This window comes from Panthera uncia, chromosome B4 (genome assembly GCF_023721935.1).
Source record: "Panthera uncia isolate 11264 chromosome B4, Puncia_PCG_1.0, whole genome shotgun sequence".
Classification (NCBI taxonomy): domain Eukaryota; kingdom Metazoa; phylum Chordata; class Mammalia; order Carnivora; family Felidae; genus Panthera; species Panthera uncia.
In genome coordinates, this window is record NC_064809.1 from 100,847,174 (window position 1) to 100,868,935 (window position 21,762).

The window sequence follows — 21,762 nt, forward strand, 5'->3', positions numbered from 1 at the left end:
CATTAATTACAGCTAGACAAAATTTCAACCATTTATTTTGGCTATTCTGTGGTCCTTCCAGCTTTGAATAGTTTAGAGATAACTTTAGTTCTTACAAAAAGCTTTTGAAGGTGACTTACAAATGTGTTTACTAATCATATCTTCACTTTCCACGAATCACTCCTTTACTGCACCCACCAATGGTGGTCCACATGTGGTTCACAGCACTGTGGATTCTGCTTGCAAGAAATACATTCTAGATATTCACCGAGGGAAATGAATCAGCTTCGCTACTTACTTTTTAAAGGCAACAAAATTTCTAACTCCTGAGCAGTCTTTAGTGATGTCACTGATAGTTTTACTTATTCAAACAATTGTGTTGAAGCTGTGAAAACAGTGAAGATGTTTATAGAATGGTGATGAAAAGCCAGAGCTCTGGAATAAGAATTCTCTAGTTTGAATTCTGCCCCTGACACTTACTATCTTACCTGTCTATACGGGTAGTCTATACCTGTATACCTGTCTATACAGATAGTTTCCGTATCTGTAAAATGATAATGGTATTGTTATCTACTTTACAGAGTTCTTGTGAGGAATAAAGGAAAGTCTTTATGACATTTTTTAGCAGTTTCTACTACATGTAAATTCCATACTTGATGGCTACCAATTCACTAATGGAAAGGATATCTTCATTCCTAACAGGTCCAGAAATGATCACTCCATCAGACTTCACTGTATTTGATATGTTAACACCAACGACAGGTTTGGAATGTGAGGTATGACTGGGTAATCTATTCCAGCTACTTGTCTTTTCCTGATAGCTTCTATTCAAGTTTCTGTATCACTATCCAAATGCTATTAAACTTCTTTTGCTATGCTCTCTAATCTATCTTTGTCAAAAGATGCTAAGAAATATGCATTACATTTTAGGAAATTTCTGTGTGTGTGCCCTCTCTGAGGCATGAACACACTGTATTTTCTTAACTGATTTAGATATGTCTTATTAATTAGGAAGATTCTGGTCACACTAAGAAGAACAAAATTCAAATGAAGTCTTAAGTATCATCCTTTAATAAAGACTTATCTAGCGTGGGCTTCAGGCATTCAAAAATATTTATTAAGCAGCAATTATATGCCAGCCACTGTGGCAGATAACAAAGATACATTGACAAGCCAAAAAAGATCAGGTCATTGGACTCCAGAGCTTGTAAATTGTCTTGGCCGAGACTTGAGCAGTTAGTTATCTTCTTCAAATGTGCCACCTGTTTGAGAAACCAACTGTTTATTCCACCAATATTTATTTAGCGCTGTTTTTGGCCAGGTGCTATTCAAGTACCATAGAGAAAACAACGTAAAAGCAAGCAAACATCCATGCCTTTGTGGAGTTTATATTCCACTGGAGGTTCTAAGATAGTCAATAAGCAAAATAAGTTACTAAGTTATATAAAATGTTGGAAGAGGCTCTCAGAAAAAAAATCTCTTTTCAATGACATGGTCAGAAAATCCTCATTGATAAGGTACTGTAGAGTAAAAGATCTGGAGAAGTTCAGATACTAAACCATGCCAAGAAACAGGGCAGTGTATGCAGTCTGGAACACCAGGAAACAAAGTTCCAGGATCATGTACAAAGGCCCAGAGGTAAAAATGTACCTGCCATATTAAAATAATAATGAAGCCATTATGTAAGTCAGCAGTAAGAAAAGAAATAAATAATATTATGTAAAGTCTTGTAGATGATTATAAAAACTGTGGTTTTTATTTTAAAAGACACAGGAAGACACTGGGTATTTTTGAGCAGAGAAATTACACGATCTGATTTGTTTTGGGATCATTTTACCTGTCGTGTTGGGAGTATGGTGCAAAGAGACAACAGAACAGGTTAGGAAGCTACTGCAGGAATTGAGGCAGAGATGACGGTGGCATGGACCATGTGACAGCAGTGGGGATGGTGACAAATAACTGGGTTCAAGATGTGTTTTGAATATAAAGATCACAGAATTTTCTAAAAGATTAGACATGGAGTGTGAGTGAAACAGAGGCATCAAGGATTTTAAGATCTTTGCTTTGAGCAATTAAAGGATAAAGTTGGCGTTAATCAGGATGGGGAAATTGTTGGAAGTGAAGGTCTGGGATGGGTGTCACTTAGAGTTCAGGTTTGCCATGTAAAGGCTGAGATTGCTCTTAGACATCAACAACCTACAGATGTACAGACCTGGTAGACATAAATAGAGCTTAGAGCAGAGGTTAAGCTGAATTAAATTTTGAAATACTCAGTGGTGGGATGAAATCACAAAAGGTGTGTGTGCAGATAGAGAAGAGAGGAAGGAGGAAGAAATGGTGGCAAACGACTAAAGGGCATTAACTAGTGAAAGAGGAGAAAATGAAGGAGATCCTAATTGGTCTAGAAGCTAAGGAAAGAAAACATTAAGGAAGATGGAGTAATAAGCTATCCTAAATATGTTAATAGGTCAGTAAGATGAGGCCTAAAAATTGATCATTGGATTTAGCAAAGTAAAGTTCATTGGTGACCTTGTTAAAAATAGTTTCAGTAGAATGGAAGGTGTACATTCTTTCAGGCAATTTAGATGTTGTAGGGGCTTTAGTTTTGTCTAAATATTTTCATTTTCCTGGTGAAGTGGAAATCAGGGTCAATACTGGGAATTGATACAACTGCACACAGAAAATTTTGGAAGGTTGGACTTGATTATTTGCCTCCCCTTGGCTCTTAAATTTAGAAGTGGTCACTTAATAGTCTTACTAGTTAGAAAAGCACTTAACCTCTCTTATCCTTGCTTTTGATCATGTATAATATTGGGATGATAGAAACTGGCTCAAAAATTTAGGGAGAAGCAAATGAAAGAAGCTACTATTAGTGCATGACATATAATAGATGCTAAATAGTTGTTAAGTTTTCTTCCCTCTCCATTGAGATGCAGTATAGAGTAGCGGTCAAGATCACAGATTCCAGAGTAACAATCCCTGAACTTAAATTCTGACTATACCACCTCCTAGCTATGTGATCTTGGGCAAGTTACTTTGACCTTCACCCTCCTGAGTTCCTCATCTATAAAACAGGAAAAAAATAGTAGTACCTACCTCAGAGGGTTGTTTTGTGGGAATGAAATGGGTTAATTAGAAAAATGTCTTAAACATAGTAAGTGATATAAATGTTTGATCACTGCTATAATTATTACCATAATTTAAATACAATAAAATTCGTAAACTTTAAAAAATCTACCACTGATTTATTTTGTATTTGTTTATCTGGAAGTCGGTAAGCTATATATATATATAAAATAATTTATAATGGTTTTGTCCAGGGGCTTTTAGACTGATTTCACATGTGAATTTTTAATAAAATATTTATAGTATTAAGTAGTATTTTTTTTTAATTGACATTAACAGAAGTTATAATGACATACTAGCTTTACAGGACATATGAAACCTTAACCTCTACTGTATAGGTCTGTTTGCAAAAACTAATCAAGACAATATAAGACTTCAATTTGCTCAGATGTCTGAGTATATGGGCAATTCTGATATCAAATAAATATTAAGGTAAAGCTTAAATTAAGTCCAAACCTAATATTTTGGAGAGAATACATCAACAGAAATTGTAGTGAAATTCTAATTGTTCATCTTTCAAAAGCTTTCGTATTTAGAAAATGTACACTATGGGCAGGGTGAAAGGGGAATTTAAAAGTTATTTGAAAACATTAGTTGAAAATAGAAAAAAGAAAACTAATTTTCTTTTTTGTTAACAGCCTCAACAATTTGATCCTGTTTATAATTGTAGCCAATATATATGCCTTAATATGGAATGGCAGTTATACAACTGGTCTCTTAATTGCCCGAAGGACTTGGAAATGCCTGACTGTGGTTTCCGGGGAAGGCCCGTTCAAGTGAACACCGATATCTGCTGCCCTGAGTGGGAATGTCCTTGTAAGTTTGCATTTATTTATTTATTTTTAAATTTTAAATTTACTTATTTATTTTGAGAGAGAGTAAGAGAGAGCATGCAAGGGAGGGGCAGAGAGAGAGGGAGAGGCAGAATCCCAAGCAGGCTCCACACTGTCAGCGTGAAGCCTGATGTGGGATTTGAACCTGGGAACCATGAGAGCATGACCTGAGCTGAAACAAGAGTCAGACACTTAACCAACTGAGCCACCCGGGTGCCCTGTAAGTTTGCATTTCTTACATGACAGTCAATTTCCAATCAGGAGAAGATTGTTATTTTTTTTTAACTGATCACCTCACTCATCAAGCCAAAGTGATTGCTGAACTTTGTCCATTTCATTTACAATTTTGTTTCTCAATGTGTAACTTTTAGAGTTGCTTTTTGTCAAACATAATAATGCTAATCTAAAAGTTTTCTTTTTTTTTTTTAAAAGAGCGGTCATTACTACAAATACAAATAATTAGTTAACAGACCAAACCCACTCTCTACCATTTTTCTTAGGTCGGTGTTCCATGTTGTCAGAACTGAGTATTATTACATTTGATGGAAACAATGCAGCCTTATATAGTATGGCTTCTTATATCTTGTTAAGAATTCCTGGAGAGATTATTGTTGTTCACATTGAAAAATGTTCTGTGAATCAGGTAGGTCATAATCCATTCTTATGTCATTTCTTCATAAACCCATAGCTAATGTACACAGCAACATTAGATATTCCTAAAGTGAGAAGGGGCTCAATAACTCACTGAGATATATCTTTTAGCACTTAAAACAAAAAAGAAAATGTTACATGTGACTATATTTAGAGGCACATAAAATTAATTCACATAATGTTTTTAAAAGTCAAGTAATAGATTTTTAAGTGTTTTTTTTTACTTTTTTTTTCAGAATGGAAATTCATTTAAAAAGCTAGTGAGTATTTGCAAAGTGTTTCATAAACTCCTTCTCTTTATTGCCAACATTATGTTTAACTCCATAAATTTTTAATATTTTTTTTCAAATTAAGGCATCCTCTGGAAGAACGTATGGACTTTGTTTTAAGAAGTTAAATTTGACCACATCAATACATAAAATACTTGTTAATCGGGCAACAAGAAAGGTAAGAACACAAAGTTGAAAGATATCCTTACACTAGAGAAAATGAAGAAATTATATTAAACATGATTCCTTCCCAAACCAGGGGAAATTAAACATTTCATCAGAGTTTCGTTGCTATTGTGTTTAATCATTCTTTTCATGGAAAGTAAAAAAAAATGTGTTTCTTAATATTGTATTTCTCCTTCCAAGATGTGCCAACTGTTGCAAATATGTCTCCCCTTGTGAAGTTAACTGTAATGGCCGTGTAAAATCCATGAAAGCCCTCTTGGATAATGTGAGGGCCCAAGTTTCTTAGTGTCAGTTAACATTAGTGTTTTCCATTAGATAAAGTGGAACTGATGTGAAAAAGAGAGATCACAGGGTTGAAAAAAGGAGTAGCTAAGAACACCAGAATGAAGACCACTGAGAGAAAAATAGTTTTGAAGTGCTGATGATGTTCATTTTTCAATGAATATGAGATAGCTAAAATAAGAAAAAAATGAAGAAATATTTGGCTATTGAACCAAACTGAAGAAGGGGGAGGTATTGGGAAATTGGGAAAAAAACCCTTTGATTTTACAGGAAAAACCTTTATCCCAAGGAATATATATTTACTGGAGAGTGATGAGCTATAAGCTGGATACTTTACTGATATGTTTCTCTCAAAAATGTAAGAAAATATTGTGTAAGATTTTGCTAAAGTGGCTGAGATATTATATACCTTCTAGAAAGAATTTGTTTTTTGTTTTTTTTAACCACAGGCCAAACATTCTCGACTAGAAAAAATATTAAAATGAAACTAAAATATAGTACAGTGTTAGAAACTTTAATTTTAGGTAAAGCAAAATACATGAATGGGTAATTTTTTGGATGATAGCATTTGTATATACCTTTGATTTGATCAGGTTGATATATTAACAGGAAGTGGATGAGAAATAAATTTAAACTCAAATCTGGTCAGTGCTATTATTATGAGCATTTGGGCCAAAGGGCTTATTTTTTACCTCGCTGGTCATGTATTCAGTTAAAAACTAATTATTTAAGAATTATTTAATGAGAGTTTACGTGATAGGACAACACAGGTCCTGGTATCAAGTAATTTGTAGCTGTATGTGAGGTGCCTAAATGTAACTGTCTGCCAATTATAAACCAATAGGAGGTATATAGAGTATGACTAATATATTGCCAAAACAGATCTCTTAATGCAGTTTATAGAAAGGTCAAATAGGTATTTTTGGAGGAGGTGACACCTGAGAGAAGTCTTAAACCAAGAGCAGAAATTAACCAGGCAGGAGTAAGGACATTTCAGCCTGCAGGTGGCAGTATGAGGAAGATATAAAAATGAGAAACTGGTTGGTTGGGGAGACATGACTGACAAATTTATTTCTGGTTCCATGTCTTTGCCATGATTTATAACAGTGGTTTTCTAAATATAATCCTCACATTGCCTACATTTGTATTACCAAGAGTACACGTTACAAATACAGAGTCTAGAATCTCATCCAAACCTAGGAAATAGAATTGCTGGGAATCTTAATCTTTACCAAGCTTGACAGATGATTGTTAGGAACATTATTTAAACACTGATTTAGAAGAGCAAAGAAAGGACCCAGATTAAAGAAAACATCCTGAAAATAACTTTAGCATCATAAGTTCATTTTAGCAGATAATGGTGTAATCAACATATACTGAGGGAAACAGACAGAAAAGCATACTTAACATAGAAGAAAGTTAGTTTTGAAGAATATAAGGGGCAAAAGGGTTAGAACAAATACTGAATATAGCAGGATACAACAAAGGAATAATAAATGAGCTTAGAAGTTATTTGAAGCTCTGGCATCAGCAGGGAGATAAATTTTTAAAAACTTAGGAAATAGTTTATATTCAACAAGAAGAAATGGAGTCATCTGATTCTCCTACTTGTAATGGGTGTATATGTAAACATAAACAGTTTTCTAACAGATGTAAAATTTCTTATTTTAGGTAGAAGTGGATTCTATTGTAGTACCTCTGCCCTTTTCAAATCAAGAACTGTCCATAGAAGATTCTGGTACCATGTATGTGATTACGACTCCAGCTGGACTAATCATAAAGTGGGCTCACCTTACAGGGATCATCGACATTCATTTTGGCGTTCGATTTAACTTGTCATCTTATACAGAAGGACTCTGTGGTGAGCATTGCTTTTCACATCTCAATGTCTTCTAATTGTTTTCCTGTCCACATTTACCATTTTGGCCCCTGATGCCCCACTTTTTATATTCGAGGTGCGGTGCTAACTTTCAGTGGCTCACGTGAATACTAAAGAAAGCAGTAGCTTTAAAAAAATGGGCTAAGAAGCAAGAAATAACAGTTCAGTTTGCATATTTTTTGGAAATATATGTTTACTACTACTGTAATACTGTTTGTATTCCTACTAGTTCATCTTTATTAATCATTAATAAGGTGCCAAGCGTTATTTTATATACTTGAACTTATTCAATTCTAACAATAGCCCACATAAGTTGGTACTAGTGTTAATTTACAAGTGAAAAATAGGAAGTTATAGAAAGGTTAAAGGCTTAAAAATATTGTTTATTCCTTATTATGTTAAAATTTGAAATAGGGGAAAACTTAGTTGCTTAAGCCACCTTGAACGTTACATACAGGGAACACAATGCTCTCAATATTTGTCACAGTTTTGTTATAAAGTGTAATGCCTAGATGTATCTTTACACCTAGGCTAATACCACACCATGTTACATAGACACATAAACAGTTATAAGCCAAAGGAAATAAATTACAAATACCCCTAAGTACATAACAAAATTAAAAAGTATAATACTGGTTTTGATGTTTGATGGAGGCTATTTTCTTTGTAGCTCTGTGCTCTTTTTTTTAAAGTTTATTTATTTATTTTGAGAGAGAGAGAGAGACAGAGAGAGCATGAGCAGAGGACGGGCAGAAAGAGACAGGGAGAGAGAGAATCCCAAGCTCCACACTCACAGTGGCTCAAACTCATGAACCATGAGATCATGACCTGAGCTGAAACCAAGAGTCAGATGCTTAACTGACTAAGTCACTGGGCACCCCTATAACTCCGTGTTCTTAAGTGAATATCAGTTTCCTCATCTTTAAAATGGGAATAACAATATTCTACCTTCAATATTGTTGTTAGGGTTGAATGTGAAAGTTAATGTCAAACACTTGACACATTGCTTAATACATACAATCAATAAATATTAGTTTAGTACAAATATATTTATTTTAATATCACTAAATATTAATCGAGTAAAAGTTTATAGATCACCTCCTGAGTGTCTAACACAGTGCTAGGTGCTGACAACCCAAAAACAAATAAGACTAAGTCCTTTCCCTCAACAAATTACATAAAAGACTCTAATTTCTTCGTTAAAACATTTAGGGCAACGTTTGGCTGAAAAGGTTTACATATTTCCTTGCCTATTTATAGTATGCTAAGCATAGCACAAAAGATTGAGTATGTATAGTATTGGTTATACATAAAAATCAATTATTATTGATTAATACTCAGAGACTTTGGGAATGCATATTTCTCTGATGAGTTATCACTTCTATGTGCTATGATTTCTGTTTTATTTTGTGTTTGCTTTCCCCCTCATTGTCGGCTCATCCTTTTACAGGCACACTCTGCTAACTGGATTCTCAAGTAATTACTGTAAAGAAAAAAGGCTAGGGTCACCTTTTTGGTAGCCAAGATTCACCCCCTAAACTTTGTAACTTCCATAGTAGGAGAAGAGTGGCTTCTTAAGGGGAAATCTGGTTGCTTTCATGTCTACTAGCTTGGGTGCTGGCTGAAAAAATTGTAGTGAACAAAAATGTGAGCTAAATTGAGCATGGACCCTAGAATGGGATGTCTGTATGAATACCTCGTTCTATACAGCACTGTGAAGTTTACAGGGGTGGTGCCTGGCATTGCAGTAAAAAAATATTTTTATTAGCAATTACTTTTTCCCAGGAAAGTGTAGACTTAAAAAATAGTAGCTGCTTTACAGTATAGTTCACTTCACTTGTGATTTGTTTTTTTATTTGTTTGTTTTTGCATTGCATTCAGTTCCTTGTGTATTTACAAGGATGAGGCAATATGGTAGCAGCAACTCTTATGATCTTGATATATCTACCTGAGGATTAAGATTTGATACTTGAAAAAAAATGTTTAAGTTATATCTTTTATAGTTGGAGCCTTGGGGATTAAGAAAGATTAGATCTTCTCAGATCACGTATGATCAGGGTTCTGGGCCATTTCTCTGTATTTCCCTTGGCTCTGTACTACATTGGATAAAGAGCAAGCTCCATCCTCAGTCTGGCCTTCCTCAGGAAACTAGAGGCCATAGCAGGTCAAAGCCTTATAACCATCAATAGGCCACGCCATCCCAAGGAAGGGAGATTGTCTATGCCTTAGAATTCCCAGGTCAAATCCTGTTTGGCTGTGGCTGTCCAAGTGCTGAATGTATCCATGTGTCTAGGTGACTGCCTGACCTGACTGGCTTATTACTTGCAATAGTGTTAATGTGAGGGACTAAGAATTACCTTTATGCCAATCATAGCTCTCTCCTGTAGTGGTGATGGGGCAGGGATACTTCCTGAAAGGTAAAATTTAATGTTTACAGGAAGGGTTTTCCTGGGAGAATGGATGTCTGGGAGGCAAACACCCACTATTCTAAGGAATATCTTGGCAAGCTTAAGAGCTAGTTCTTAAATTAGGAAGTAGTGGTAATAGTAGTGGAAGAATGTGGGAGCAGAGTCAATCTCCTCTTTCTTCATTTTCTGTCATTTTTTTCACATGTCTTGACTTCCAGGATTGTGGTTTCTTTCTTATCTGGTTAAGACAACTCTATACTGTTTTATCAAAGAACCAGATACATAATTTAAAAATCCATCAACATTAAAGTTAAAGGATATACATTTGGCACCTCGTTCAGTAAATAATTTATTCATTTCAAATCAATTATTAAGATGATTTATTTCTGCTGCCTACATTTGGTTGAAGTGGAAAAAATTTTCCTTTCAAATGTCACATATCTTTCTAGGAATTTGCAATGAGGATCCAGATGATGATCTAAGAATGCAAAATGGCACAATTATTACAAACATGGAAGACATAGAATTATTTATCGAGAGCTGGGAAATTGAGAAATCATTTGAAGTAACAACAAGAAGACCCGTTAGGAATTGTACTGAGCATGATTGCAGTCGCTGCATTGAGTTATTGAACAGAAGGGTTTTCATTCCATGCCATAATAAAGTAAGTTAAGGGCAACCATAGATAAGAACTATCATGTTAGACATACTGAGAGTAACGCCAATAAATTCCTGTTCTTGCCATGATGTTCTTCTAGTGAGAAGAGTTTAGCCCCAAACCTTCTGTCAGTATGCTTTGGAATTCAGAATCATTTACTTTTATAGACTTAAAGAGATAAGAAGAATAATTATCTTTCATTCTCCTGTTTTTTTAGAATTCTATCGACAGATTCCAAGAAAAATGAAATTATGTCCTACAAATAAATGCCTCTAGGAGAAAGAAATCAATGTCACTTGATAACCCAATAGAGAAACCAAGACAGTGAGGATATTATCAATTCTCTATGATCGTAGCCTCTTAGGTGTATACGTGTAATAGAACCTGTCATATATTCAATTTAATTATTCTTTGTCTCTAACTTTCTGACTTCATGTGACTAGTAGATATTTTAACTAATCTGTATCATTAAAAAAAAGATCCATTGTTAGGGACAAATACAGCACTTCGTAAATCATTTAATGAAAAGTTTGTGAGCATCCAGCACCTACAAGGCTTTCTGCTGAACTCCTGTGATCCAAAGATGAGCAAGACTGTCCCTTGTCCTCAGGAGGTCTGGTGGGAAAGCAAGCTTGTAAACAGGTATCTGACAATAGACAGTCTGGAGGGACATAGGAGCCCAGGTTTGGAGGAGACTGCTCGTAGTTTTAGATGTTTGATTTACTTAGAAGGATAAATTTGCCAGGAGAGAAGAGGGAGGAAGGGACACCTAGGCAGATATGTATAACAGTATGTATAACAGCAAGTTTTGTGTAAAAGGCCATGTTAGGAAGGCATTGAAATAGTTGAGTGTAAGACATATGGAGGGAAAGAGCCTGGGAAAGAGGATGAGGGAACTGTCAAGGCAGGAAGGAATTCACTGTGTGGCACCTTCCATGCCAGACCGTGGAGTGTAGACTCCATAGTCCTCAGCCTGCCCCATGAGTTCCCTCAGGGAAAGGCAAAGGATGTGAAGTCATGGGCTTTGCTTTTTTTTTTTTTTTTTACGTTTATTTATTTCTTTTTGAGAGAGAGAGAGAGGGGGAGAGAGAGAGAAGACTGGAAGGTCAGAGAGAGAGGAGGCTCTGTCAGTGCAGAGCCGGACGTGGAGGGTCAAACTCAGGAACCATGAGATCGTGACCTGAGCCGAAAACCAAGACACAGTGCTTAACCCACTAAGCCACCCAGGCATCCCATGGATGAAGATAGGTTTTAATTATTTACATTTTTTTTTGAAAAGCAGACATATAAAAATGAAAAAAATAACAAACACGTTAAAACTCACTTCAATGTCATTTTAAAGCATAATGATTTTCAAAAAAATTGCATTTTTGATGGAGAACTTAGAAGGCTGATTAAATCAGGAACTTTCCAGCTTAACTATTAAAGGCTTAGTGAGGCAACACAGGGTGCCATTTAGTCTATCACAGCCAGATCACAGGAACAGATCTCTTCCCAGTGAATCGGATGGCAAAAGAAAGGAATGCTGGTAATTTGGTTTTCCCACTTGTAAGCTTCATCTTCATTTGAAAATCTCTGCAAAGCAGGCAGATGATCTGCCTGGATTCTATCATTCTTCTACCTAAAACCCTTCAGCGTCTCTCACTCATATGTAAAGTACATGCCAAGCAACCTTCCTATCAAGACTTATGGGTCCTCTACACTCTGGCCCACCTATTTCTCTAGCTTCCTCTTGTGCTACACTCTCCTGTCTCCTTTCAACTCTTTGAACACTCCAAGATTTTTCCTGCCAGTGGGCTTTTAAGCTTCTAGTTTTTCTAGCTGGAACACTTGCGTCCTCTGATTCATTTTAGCATGGTGATGCCTTGAATCTATTCAAAGACCTTTTTTAGCTACGAGATCCACACACAATCCTATCCTAACACAATAGGCCTGTGTTATTGACCTTTATACTCATGCATAGCACCATGCCTGATATATAGTTAGGTGTTCAGTAAATTATGAAAGCATGCATAAGTGAGTATATATGAATGGGAGATACAGGAGAATCAGCTTTTGTGGGTTAAGCAGAAACATATATAATTTTTTACTTCGGATGAATTATGTCATATGGAATTTCAAAACAAAAATACCCAGAAAAAGCTTAGAAACATAATTCTGGAGCTCAGAGGAGGTAAGTTGAGGCCAGAGGTCAGGTCTGGGGAGTCATTTGCATATGGATTTTTAAATATAACAATAAGTAGTGTGCAATGTGCCAGTGTCTGTTCTGTATATTTACCATATATTAGCTCACAGCTAGGAAAAGATTTAAATGCCCACAATTGGTGGTATGAGTCCAGGAAGAACATTTGTAGCTAGCAGACAAGTCCATTGAGGATGGAATCTAGAGAAGCACTCAGAATATAAGGCAGCAGAGGAGCCGACAATAAACAGGTAAATAGGCAATAGAACGAAGTACACTCCAAGTCCAAGGAGAGGGTTTTAAGAAGGAAACTATCAGTGTTCCCTGGATTTGGCAGTGGGGATACTCTTGACAACAGCAAGTATTCCATACAAATTAAAGTGGTTGGAAACCAAGGAGATTCCGTAAAGAAGACTAAAAGAATGTAGAATCTTGGTTTTTTATAGATATGGACCTTGAAGAAGAAATGATGAGAGGGGAAGAATATTTAGTATTTTTATCCGGCACTTTGAACTGTATCAGAATTTAGGATGTGTGTGCGGATGTTTAGTATGTTTGCTGAATGAAAGAGCAGAGAGAAAAATTGGAATAAATGGTGTTACAAGTTAAATTATTTAGATTTCAGGCATTTCTAGATCAAAATGAAACCATCTATAGAAACAAATGTGTCTCTAAATTGAGGCAAGTCAAACTATATAAATTATTCAATGTTCAATATTACTACCTTTTTTGAGAAGCATTTAAAACCTCATTTAATAGTAAGGCCATGTATCATTATGGAATGCTTTAGGAGCTTCCGGTTTTATCTGTCATGGATTCAAGTCCTATGTAATATATGGAAAGGACAATTGTAACCCAAAGTATAATATCAGAAATAGATTGTGCTAGGTACACATGCTTTGTTTTTCTTTTATCTTTATAAGATAGATTTATGTAGATTAGTGCAGGCAATATTTATCTTATCCAGAATGTGTTTAAAAATATTATACCATCAGAGGTGACGTATGGTATTATGAAATTTGGAATCTCAGGTCAAGGAAGAGCCATAGTAAATACTAACTTGACACCCTTTTATTCTCTGAATAGCTTTAGTGTAACTTAGGCCCTTCAGAAAAATAAAACAACAGAACTTATCCCAAGACAAAATGTATCTCTAGGTTTCACCGCAGAACTTTTGTGAAAAGATGTGGATCAATTACACCTATTTCTGGAACTATGAATGTGATGCACTTTCAGCGTATGTGGCTCTGTGCAACAGGTTCGACATCTGTATTCACTGGAGAACACCAGATTACTGCTGTAAGTAGTACATTTCAGATAATATTTCTAACCATCAAAAAGCATTCCATATTTTTTGCATTCACTTCTTTGTCTTTTCATTTTTCACCACAAAATAATTTCATAAGAATAAAATGCCTGTCAATGTAACCTAGAAGTTAGATGTCAGCTTTCCCACATAGGCAACTTCTATTTTCATCCTGATCTACACCTATGGTCGGCCTCAGTTGTCCCAGAAGAAAACCTAGTCCACAAAATATTAGCTAGCAAAATCAGTGGAAGTGTGGAAGAAATCACAGGGAATGGAAAAAAGATTTGAATTCTGTATCCCAGAGCACATTTTGTTGGTTTCAATTCCACCTGCCTCATTTGCCCAGATTGTTCCCAAGCTTGTGAAGAGGATGCATGATTTTCTGTCCCCTTTTCCTCCTTTCCTGATACTGTATCCACTTTCTGGAAACTAATCTTTCTGGCTTTCTTTGATCCATATCTAGGTTCAATCTTTTTCCAAATACGTGTTTGTGTATCCTTCTTCTTTTGTATGTATTCTTTGCTCATTTTTATCTTTTTTAATGAATATAATTTATTGTCAAATTGGCTCACATACAACACCCAGTGCTCATCCAACAAGTGCCCTCCTCAATGCCCATCACCCATTTTTCCTCCCCTCTACCCCCGCATCCACCCTTAGTTTGTTCTCTGTGTTTAATAGTTGGCCCATTTTTATCTATAGGGCCCATGCTTTCTCATTAAGTTGTAAGGCTTTTCATAAAAAGTTTATTCAACCTATCATCAGTCCTGGGCACATTTTACAGAAAACAATGTTAATTTCATTTATGAAATAGCAATTAAATAGATTAAGCGGTAAAATATGGTCAAAATGAATGTCAGTGAAATGTTCCAAGATAACATAAAAGTTTTCATTTTCCCTAGAGGAAAAAATAAAATACATAGAGAAAGAATAATATATCCCAAACACCGGTTACATGACGTTGTTTCAGATATAAAGCAGCTCCTGGTGTGCCTTGCTATCTCTTACCTCTCTTTGCTCCCAGAGGTAATCACTATTCAAGAGTGGGGTAGCTTGATTCATGGGAAATGTATGGCATCTCTAACTTTAATAGACACTGTCAAATTGTTCCCCACTGAGATTTTATCAATTTATATCCCCACCAGCTACATGTTCATTTTTTAAAAGTATGATTTTTTAAGATCACTGAAAATCAAAAGAATTTTCTCAAACATAATTTAGAAACTGCTCAGCAATGGTAGTTTCTTGTGACAGTGAAGGATTGAACCTAACCACACAGCATTTTTCTTTTTTATGGCTTGGTTGAGTTATATATTCAGAGCATATTTCTGTGCTTATCCTGAGTAGACTGTTGTATATCCTCACTACACACAGAAGTAACTTCATACTGGTTGAATCTATATTTATCCCAACCAGATCTGGGCTGCCTATTGGTCATATTATTTGCTACAAATCAGATGAGCTTTTCCTACTGTAACATAACATAATACTAGCTGGACATCTGGAAGATGCTCAAAAATACCTACTGTTTGTTTTGTTTCTAGTTTTGGGTTACATCATAAATGAAAAATGAACTTTGAAGAGACTGAAACGGGCAAAATTAATTTTCCAAAAGAAATCTGACATTTCTTCCTTTTCCTATAATTCAAATAGGTGACTTTTTTCATTAGCAAATTTTGTCCTCTGTTATTCATAGCTCTGAAATGCGCAGAGGGGAAGGAGTATCAACCCTGTGTGAGGACTTGTGAAGCAAGAACATGTTTGAACAGATGGTTCTATGGACACTCTCCATGTTTGAATTTAAGAGAAGATTGTGTATGCAAAAATGGAACCATTCTTCACAGGCCACATTCAACTCAGTGCATTCCAGAGAAAGAATGTGGTAAGCAGCAGAGTGCAAAGTGAGTTCTTAGGGACCTGGCAAATAAATGAAACTTATTTAGATCTCGAGAAGATGTGCTGAGAAAGATTGAACAAAGGTCACAGAGGTGTTGGAAGGGAAACCAGTTCGTTTGTAATTTGATTTTAATATAATGATTGATTTCAACTGAAGTGACCCAAGTTAGAAATTTTGTTCAGGGGTGCCTGGGTGGCTCAGTCAGTTGAGCGTCCAACTTCACTCAGGTCAGGATCTCACAGTTTGTGGGTTCGATCCCCCCATCAAGCTCTGTGCTGACAGCTCAGAGCCTGGAATCCGCTTCAGATTCTGCATCTCCCTCTTTCTGTCCCTCCCCCGCTCACACTCTGTCTTTCTCTCTCACTCTCAAAAATAAATAAACATTAAAAAATTAAGAAAAAAGAAGCTTTGTTCATAATATAGGGTTTTTTTTTGTTTGTTTGTTCCAAGATTTTATTTAAATTCCAGTTAGTTAACATACAGTGCAATATCGGGTGTAAAATTTAGTGATTCAACACATACAACACCTGGTGCTCACCACAAGTGCTCTCCTTAATCCCCATCAAGTTTTTAATCCACCCCCCCATGGTGGTGATGTGTTTCAATCTCTACCTATGCCTGTAATAACTTAGCAAGAGCATGGCAAATTAAGAATTAAGAACATAGGCTGTGCACTGATCTCAAATTCCAATTATTTCACATAATAATGATTCAGTTTTACCTCTTTGAGCCTAAGTTACACATCTGTAAAATGGGAAAAATAAAAGCACTTATTCCCTAAGGCTAGTGTGGGGATCCATAAAATAATACGAAGTATTTTGCAACAGTACCTAGAGAAAAATAACCACTTGAGAGATGTCGGATAGTGTTATTATCTGGGAGAAAACATTAAATTTTTCTACTTTCATTTTCAAACCACTTGATTCTGACTCATCATCTCCATTGTGGTTGCAGATGAAAATAGTCCAAAATTGAGAAAATTGCAGTACCGTACTTTTTCAGTCATAGGGCTTATCATTGTGGTTAGAAGAAAAGAGAATTAGCTAATAATGAAAGAAAATGGGCAAGTAGAAGTGAAAGGCACATATAGTTCTAGAAAGTTTGTGTTTGTCATTGAGAAGAGTATTTGTAGAAGACTGAGAATAAACAGGAGTGCTTATGTTTGTTTTTAGGGACCTGTGAGGTTGGTTTGATAGTAAAGAGAATAATATAAGAGAAGTTCATTTGAGGTTGGGGATATGTTGGTCACTAATCATCTCTATTATTATTATTATCATTATTATTATTATTATTTTAATGTTTATTTATTTTTGAAAGAGAGACAGAGTGCAAGCTGGGGAGGAGCAGGGAGAGGGAGACACAGAATCTGAAGCAGGCTCCAGGCTCTAAGCTGTCAGCAGAGCCTGACCAGGGCTCGAACTCACGAACCATGAGATCATGACCTGAGTTGAAGTTGGTTGCTCAAGTGACTGAACCACCCAGGCTCTCCTCATCTCTATTATTTTTAAAAGAACTATTAGATGGCCATAGTTTTCATTAAGTAAAACTTCAATAATAAAACTATAAGAGTCACTAAATAATTAGCTACTTCCCACATTTAGATTTTAAAGCTGACATGTTTTGCATTTTCATTTGACAAAAATGATGTGTGGTAAGGCCTTTTTTTTCTTTCTAATACCACTCAGTTTTAACAGTTAATATTTTAAAACTAACTTAAATTTATTTTTCTGAGTTTGTTCAAGCTAAATAAGTTGTATTAGCAGACAAAATGAATAAGAAATAAACAAATGATCCTATTTATTGAAGAAGACAGGCAAATTTACAGGTAGTTGTAGGAAGGAAAAATATTTTTGCAGACTACATTGCAAATTTCATTAGAGAAAAATGTAAGCTAGTAGCTGATGAAAAGGGGAATCTAAGAAAGGTTAGATTCTTTCTTAGATTCTAAGAAATCTAAGAAATTTAGATTCTAAATCTATGTTATCTATGTTGCTGAACCAACTCATGGTCTGAAATTAAAACAATAAATGCATCACAGCTTCATTTATTTTAGTGGCCGGGTGATGAGTGATATAACATTGTTCCTCTTTTTAAGCATGTACTGATAGTGAAGACCAGCCTCACACTGCTGGGGAAGTTTGGAATGGGGGCATTGACGAATGTGCCCTGTACAAATGTTTGGAGAATGGAAGTATTATTCCCATAGAACCTGACTGTGATGAAGAGCCCTCGCCAACTTGTGAACGAGAAGCTGAAGTTGTCCTGGGCATCATTGATAAGTGGACCTGCTGTTCAAAGGAAGTTTGCGGTGTGTATGTGGGCCAAAGCCTTACAGTTAATGCCACAAAATTTGTTGATACCATTTGTGAAAAAGTAAGATGTGCCTAATGCTTGGTATAAAAGAAAGTAAAGGTTGAGGTAAAAACAGAAATATTGCCATAAATATTGTTTATATTCTCTCAAAGCAAGTTTTATCTCATTCGTGTTTTTGCCGATTTTGCAAATACACACACAAAACTCTGGCTATTAACAATTAATAATATTCAATAATATGTGACAAGAGAACGTTTCTGGGAATCTTTGACTTGTGACAATCGAGGGTGAAAGACCATAATAAATAAACCTTCGATTGGCAACCTTTTCACATATGACCCATTTGTGAGCTGAATGTGTTTAATTGCAGCATAAAGCACAGATTTTAGTTATATTCATGAATATTTTAATGCTTCTGTTTCTTATTTCCAGGTTGTGACATGACCTTATGTGAAACTGCCATTCCAACATGTACGGATAGTCAAAAATTGGTTGTTGGCCATAGTCCTCTTTCTTGTTGCCCACAGTATCAATGTGGTGAGTTATTAACTAGGAGCATTAAGAGTCAGGTTTATTGTTTGCTCAGAATAGTGGATTAGATTCTCACTCTCTGTGTCTACAAGAAAATGATTGGTTATAAAATATTGTGGAGTTGTCTTGCTAAAGATAGTTCTTTTTTAACCTGCAATTTCTTTATAAATACATATGTAGATATTTTGTTTATATATTATATTAATACATCTATTTAGATAATTAACTCAATGTAAAAATCTTAATCTTAGCAGAAATATATAGGAAATAGCAGGTGTGATATTGTGATTTATAATAAGAGATATAGATCTGGTCTTCCACCCCCTTCTCACCACAGAGCTCCTAATCCTTGGCTTTTCCAAAGTGAGGAGAACTAGGAAGTGTCTTTTGTTATGTTAATGAGTTAATGATTTCCCCTTGCCAGGGGAATCAATGAGGTGATTGGAGGTTGGAACTTTCAGTCCCACCCCATGATCTCCAAGGAGGGGAAAGGGGCTGGAGGTTTGATGAGATCTTCAATGGCCAAAAATTTAACCAATCAGGTTTATGTAATAAGGTCTCCATAAAAAACCCCAAGGAGGATGAGGTTTAGAGAACTTCCAGGATAGTGAACACAAGGAAATTAGGGGCCTGGTGTGTTCTGAGAGGGCACAAGAACTCCCAACCCTTTCCCTATACCTTGCCCTATGCATATCTTCCATCTGTTTATTCCTGAGTTATTTTCTTTTATAATAAATTGGTGATCTAGTAAGTGCAATGTTTCTCTGAGTTCTGCTAGCTGTTCTAGTAAATTAATCAAACTCAAGGAAGAAGATGTGGGAACCTCTGATTTATAGCCAGTCAGCCAGCAGTATGGGCTATACAAGGTGGGCTTGTAACTAGTGTTTATAGATAGAATTGAGTTGAATTGTAGGACACCCAGCTGGTGTCTGGAGAATTACTTGGTGCTGTATGGGAATCCTCCCCTACCAACCACACACTGAGTTAGCAGGATACAGATACATTCAAAGAGAAGTAAACCATGCTACTTTATCTAATCATTTCACTCTATACAAATTTTCAAATATCTTTGTGTTTTTGCAGAATGTGACCCATTGAAATGCCCCAGTATTTCAATTCCAGAATGCAGAGAAGATCAATTCATGATTCAAGTTCAACAGGAAGAGCCTTGCTGTTTTTCTCCTCTCTGTGGTAAGTGTTCTGTAAGATAACTTTTTGGAACAAAGGGAGGGAAAATCTTTTATTTGATGTGAATTTTATGGGACTCATGGTAACCAATATTCTGCTAATATACTGATAGAAACTCAACTGAATAAGAACATTTGAAAAGAAAGTACAGCATTTTAAATGACTCTTGACAATTATTACGGTTAGCTCTATGTTCACTTAACATATATATGGACTCGGGGCGCCTGGGTGGCTCAGTCAGTTGAGCGTCCAACTTCAGCTCAGGTCATGATCTTGTGGTCTGTGAGTTCGAGCCTTGCATCGGGCTCTGTGCTGACAGCTCAGAACCTGGAGTCTGCTTCGGATTCTGTGTCTCCCTCTCTCTCTGCCCCTCCCTTGCTCATGCTCTGTCTCTCTCTCTCTCTCTGTCAAAAATAAACATTAGTTTTTTTTAAAAAACATATATATGGACTATATATACCAGTCAAAACACGCTCAAGGCAATATAATTAAGTATTTTTTTTCTTTAATAAGGCTAGCACCAATTGTTTTTGGAGAAAAATTTAGCCTTGGCTTTTCTTGAAGAACCAACTAAAATAATGGACTCTGCCAAGCCATTATAGAACCTCTTTAAAATTTCATTTTATATAGGGGCGCCTGGGTGGCTCAGTCAGTTAAGCATCTGACTTTGGCTCAGGTCATGATCTCGTGGTTCATGAGTTCGGGCCCCGCGTCAGGCTCTGTGCTGACAGCTCAGAGCCTGGGGCCTACTATTCTGTGTCTCCTTCTCTCTCTGCCCCCTCCTTGCTCATGCTCTGTCCTCTCTGTCTCTCAAAAATAAATAAACATTAAGCAAATTTTTAAAATATTCATTTTATATAAAATGTGTGATATATGTGTGAGCATGATGATGCTGGAAGAGAATGGTAGAGATGAAAGGTGTCCAGGAAAAGACTGTCTATGAAGCTATATATTCTATCTGATGAAATGGACATTGAAAACTAAAAAGTTCTCTGTTTTTCATTGCAAGTGGATTATCATATCTAAGACTGGTGATTAACGTAGGCTTCAGATGTACCTATGGAAATCAAAACACATCTCTTTCTACCAGTTAAGTTTCTTTGAGTGCAAGTGGCAAAAGGGATTGATTCCAGCTAGCTTAACACAACCAATTAGTGGAAGGCTTGGGAATCAAGATTTTGTAGGAGCAAGATGAAGCAGACCACGCCCTGGGAAGGAAAGAAATCAGCTATTGTAGGTGGCAGTCACTAATGACTGACTCAGCAACATCCATTTCCTGCCCTGGTGTGTCTCTATTTATGATTCAAATGCCATAGAGAAGATTCACAGAGGCCTGCTGAGGGTCAGGCACCTTTATGAAGAGTCACTCCAAGACTGTGGGTGGGGCATTTCCTCAAGGTCATTCAGAGAATTGTAATCAAAGTTGGGAAAGGGATACTGAACAACCCCAAAGAACACATGCCTACTATATTATCCATCCATCCGTAAACTAGAGTAATCAAGGGTAGTGAATTCAGAAAACTTAAGTAAATAAATCAATGACATTTTGATCCTAGAAAAAAGAAAGTTGCTCCAGAAATCTTAATGCTTTTCTCGCTGTGCTTGGAAAGCATAAAGCAATATACTTAGTATTGTTGTTTTTATGACCAAATGAGGAAATCTGTCTGTTAAAGACTTGTTTTCCCTGTTTCCTATTTTATTGAACATGATGGTTTATATGTGTGTCATAATGTGAATTAATCACTTGTTTTTAGCTCAGCTGTGACTTCTGACCTTTTGTTTTACCTTTAGTTTGTGAATCTTGCACTGAACCTATTCCGCTATGTACTGATGGGGAGTTTCTCACTGTGGATCTTAATACTACACATTTCTGTTGTCCTCAGTATTACTGTGGTAAGTATATCTTAACTAATTTAAAATGTTTAGATGTGTCCAATATTTAAGAAGCCTCATGAATCTTAGTTGTGCTGTTATATCACACCTTCATTGAATTCTAGCATATAAAATATATATTAAATGTATGCAATGTTTTTATATATCTAAGAGCTCTTCTTGGATAATATCATTACCT

General features: G+C 36.0%; 1 protein-coding gene across 1 annotated transcript in view; it reads left to right on the forward strand.

The window, feature by feature from the left end:
* Positions 1-21,762, forward strand: part of OTOGL (otogelin like) — a 139,949-nt gene that overhangs the window by 102,477 nt on the left and 15,710 nt on the right. The window contains 13 exon segments of the mRNA XM_049626004.1: positions 688-755; positions 3,744-3,921; positions 4,439-4,581; positions 4,826-4,849; positions 4,944-5,036; positions 6,998-7,187; positions 10,063-10,277; positions 13,611-13,752; positions 15,459-15,644; positions 17,755-17,967; positions 18,405-18,509; positions 19,587-19,694; positions 21,483-21,584. Of these exon segments, the coding sequence (XP_049481961.1) occupies positions 688-755; positions 3,744-3,921; positions 4,439-4,581; positions 4,826-4,849; positions 4,944-5,036; positions 6,998-7,187; positions 10,063-10,277; positions 13,611-13,752; positions 15,459-15,644; positions 17,755-17,967; positions 18,405-18,509; positions 19,587-19,694; positions 21,483-21,584 (1,767 nt within the window).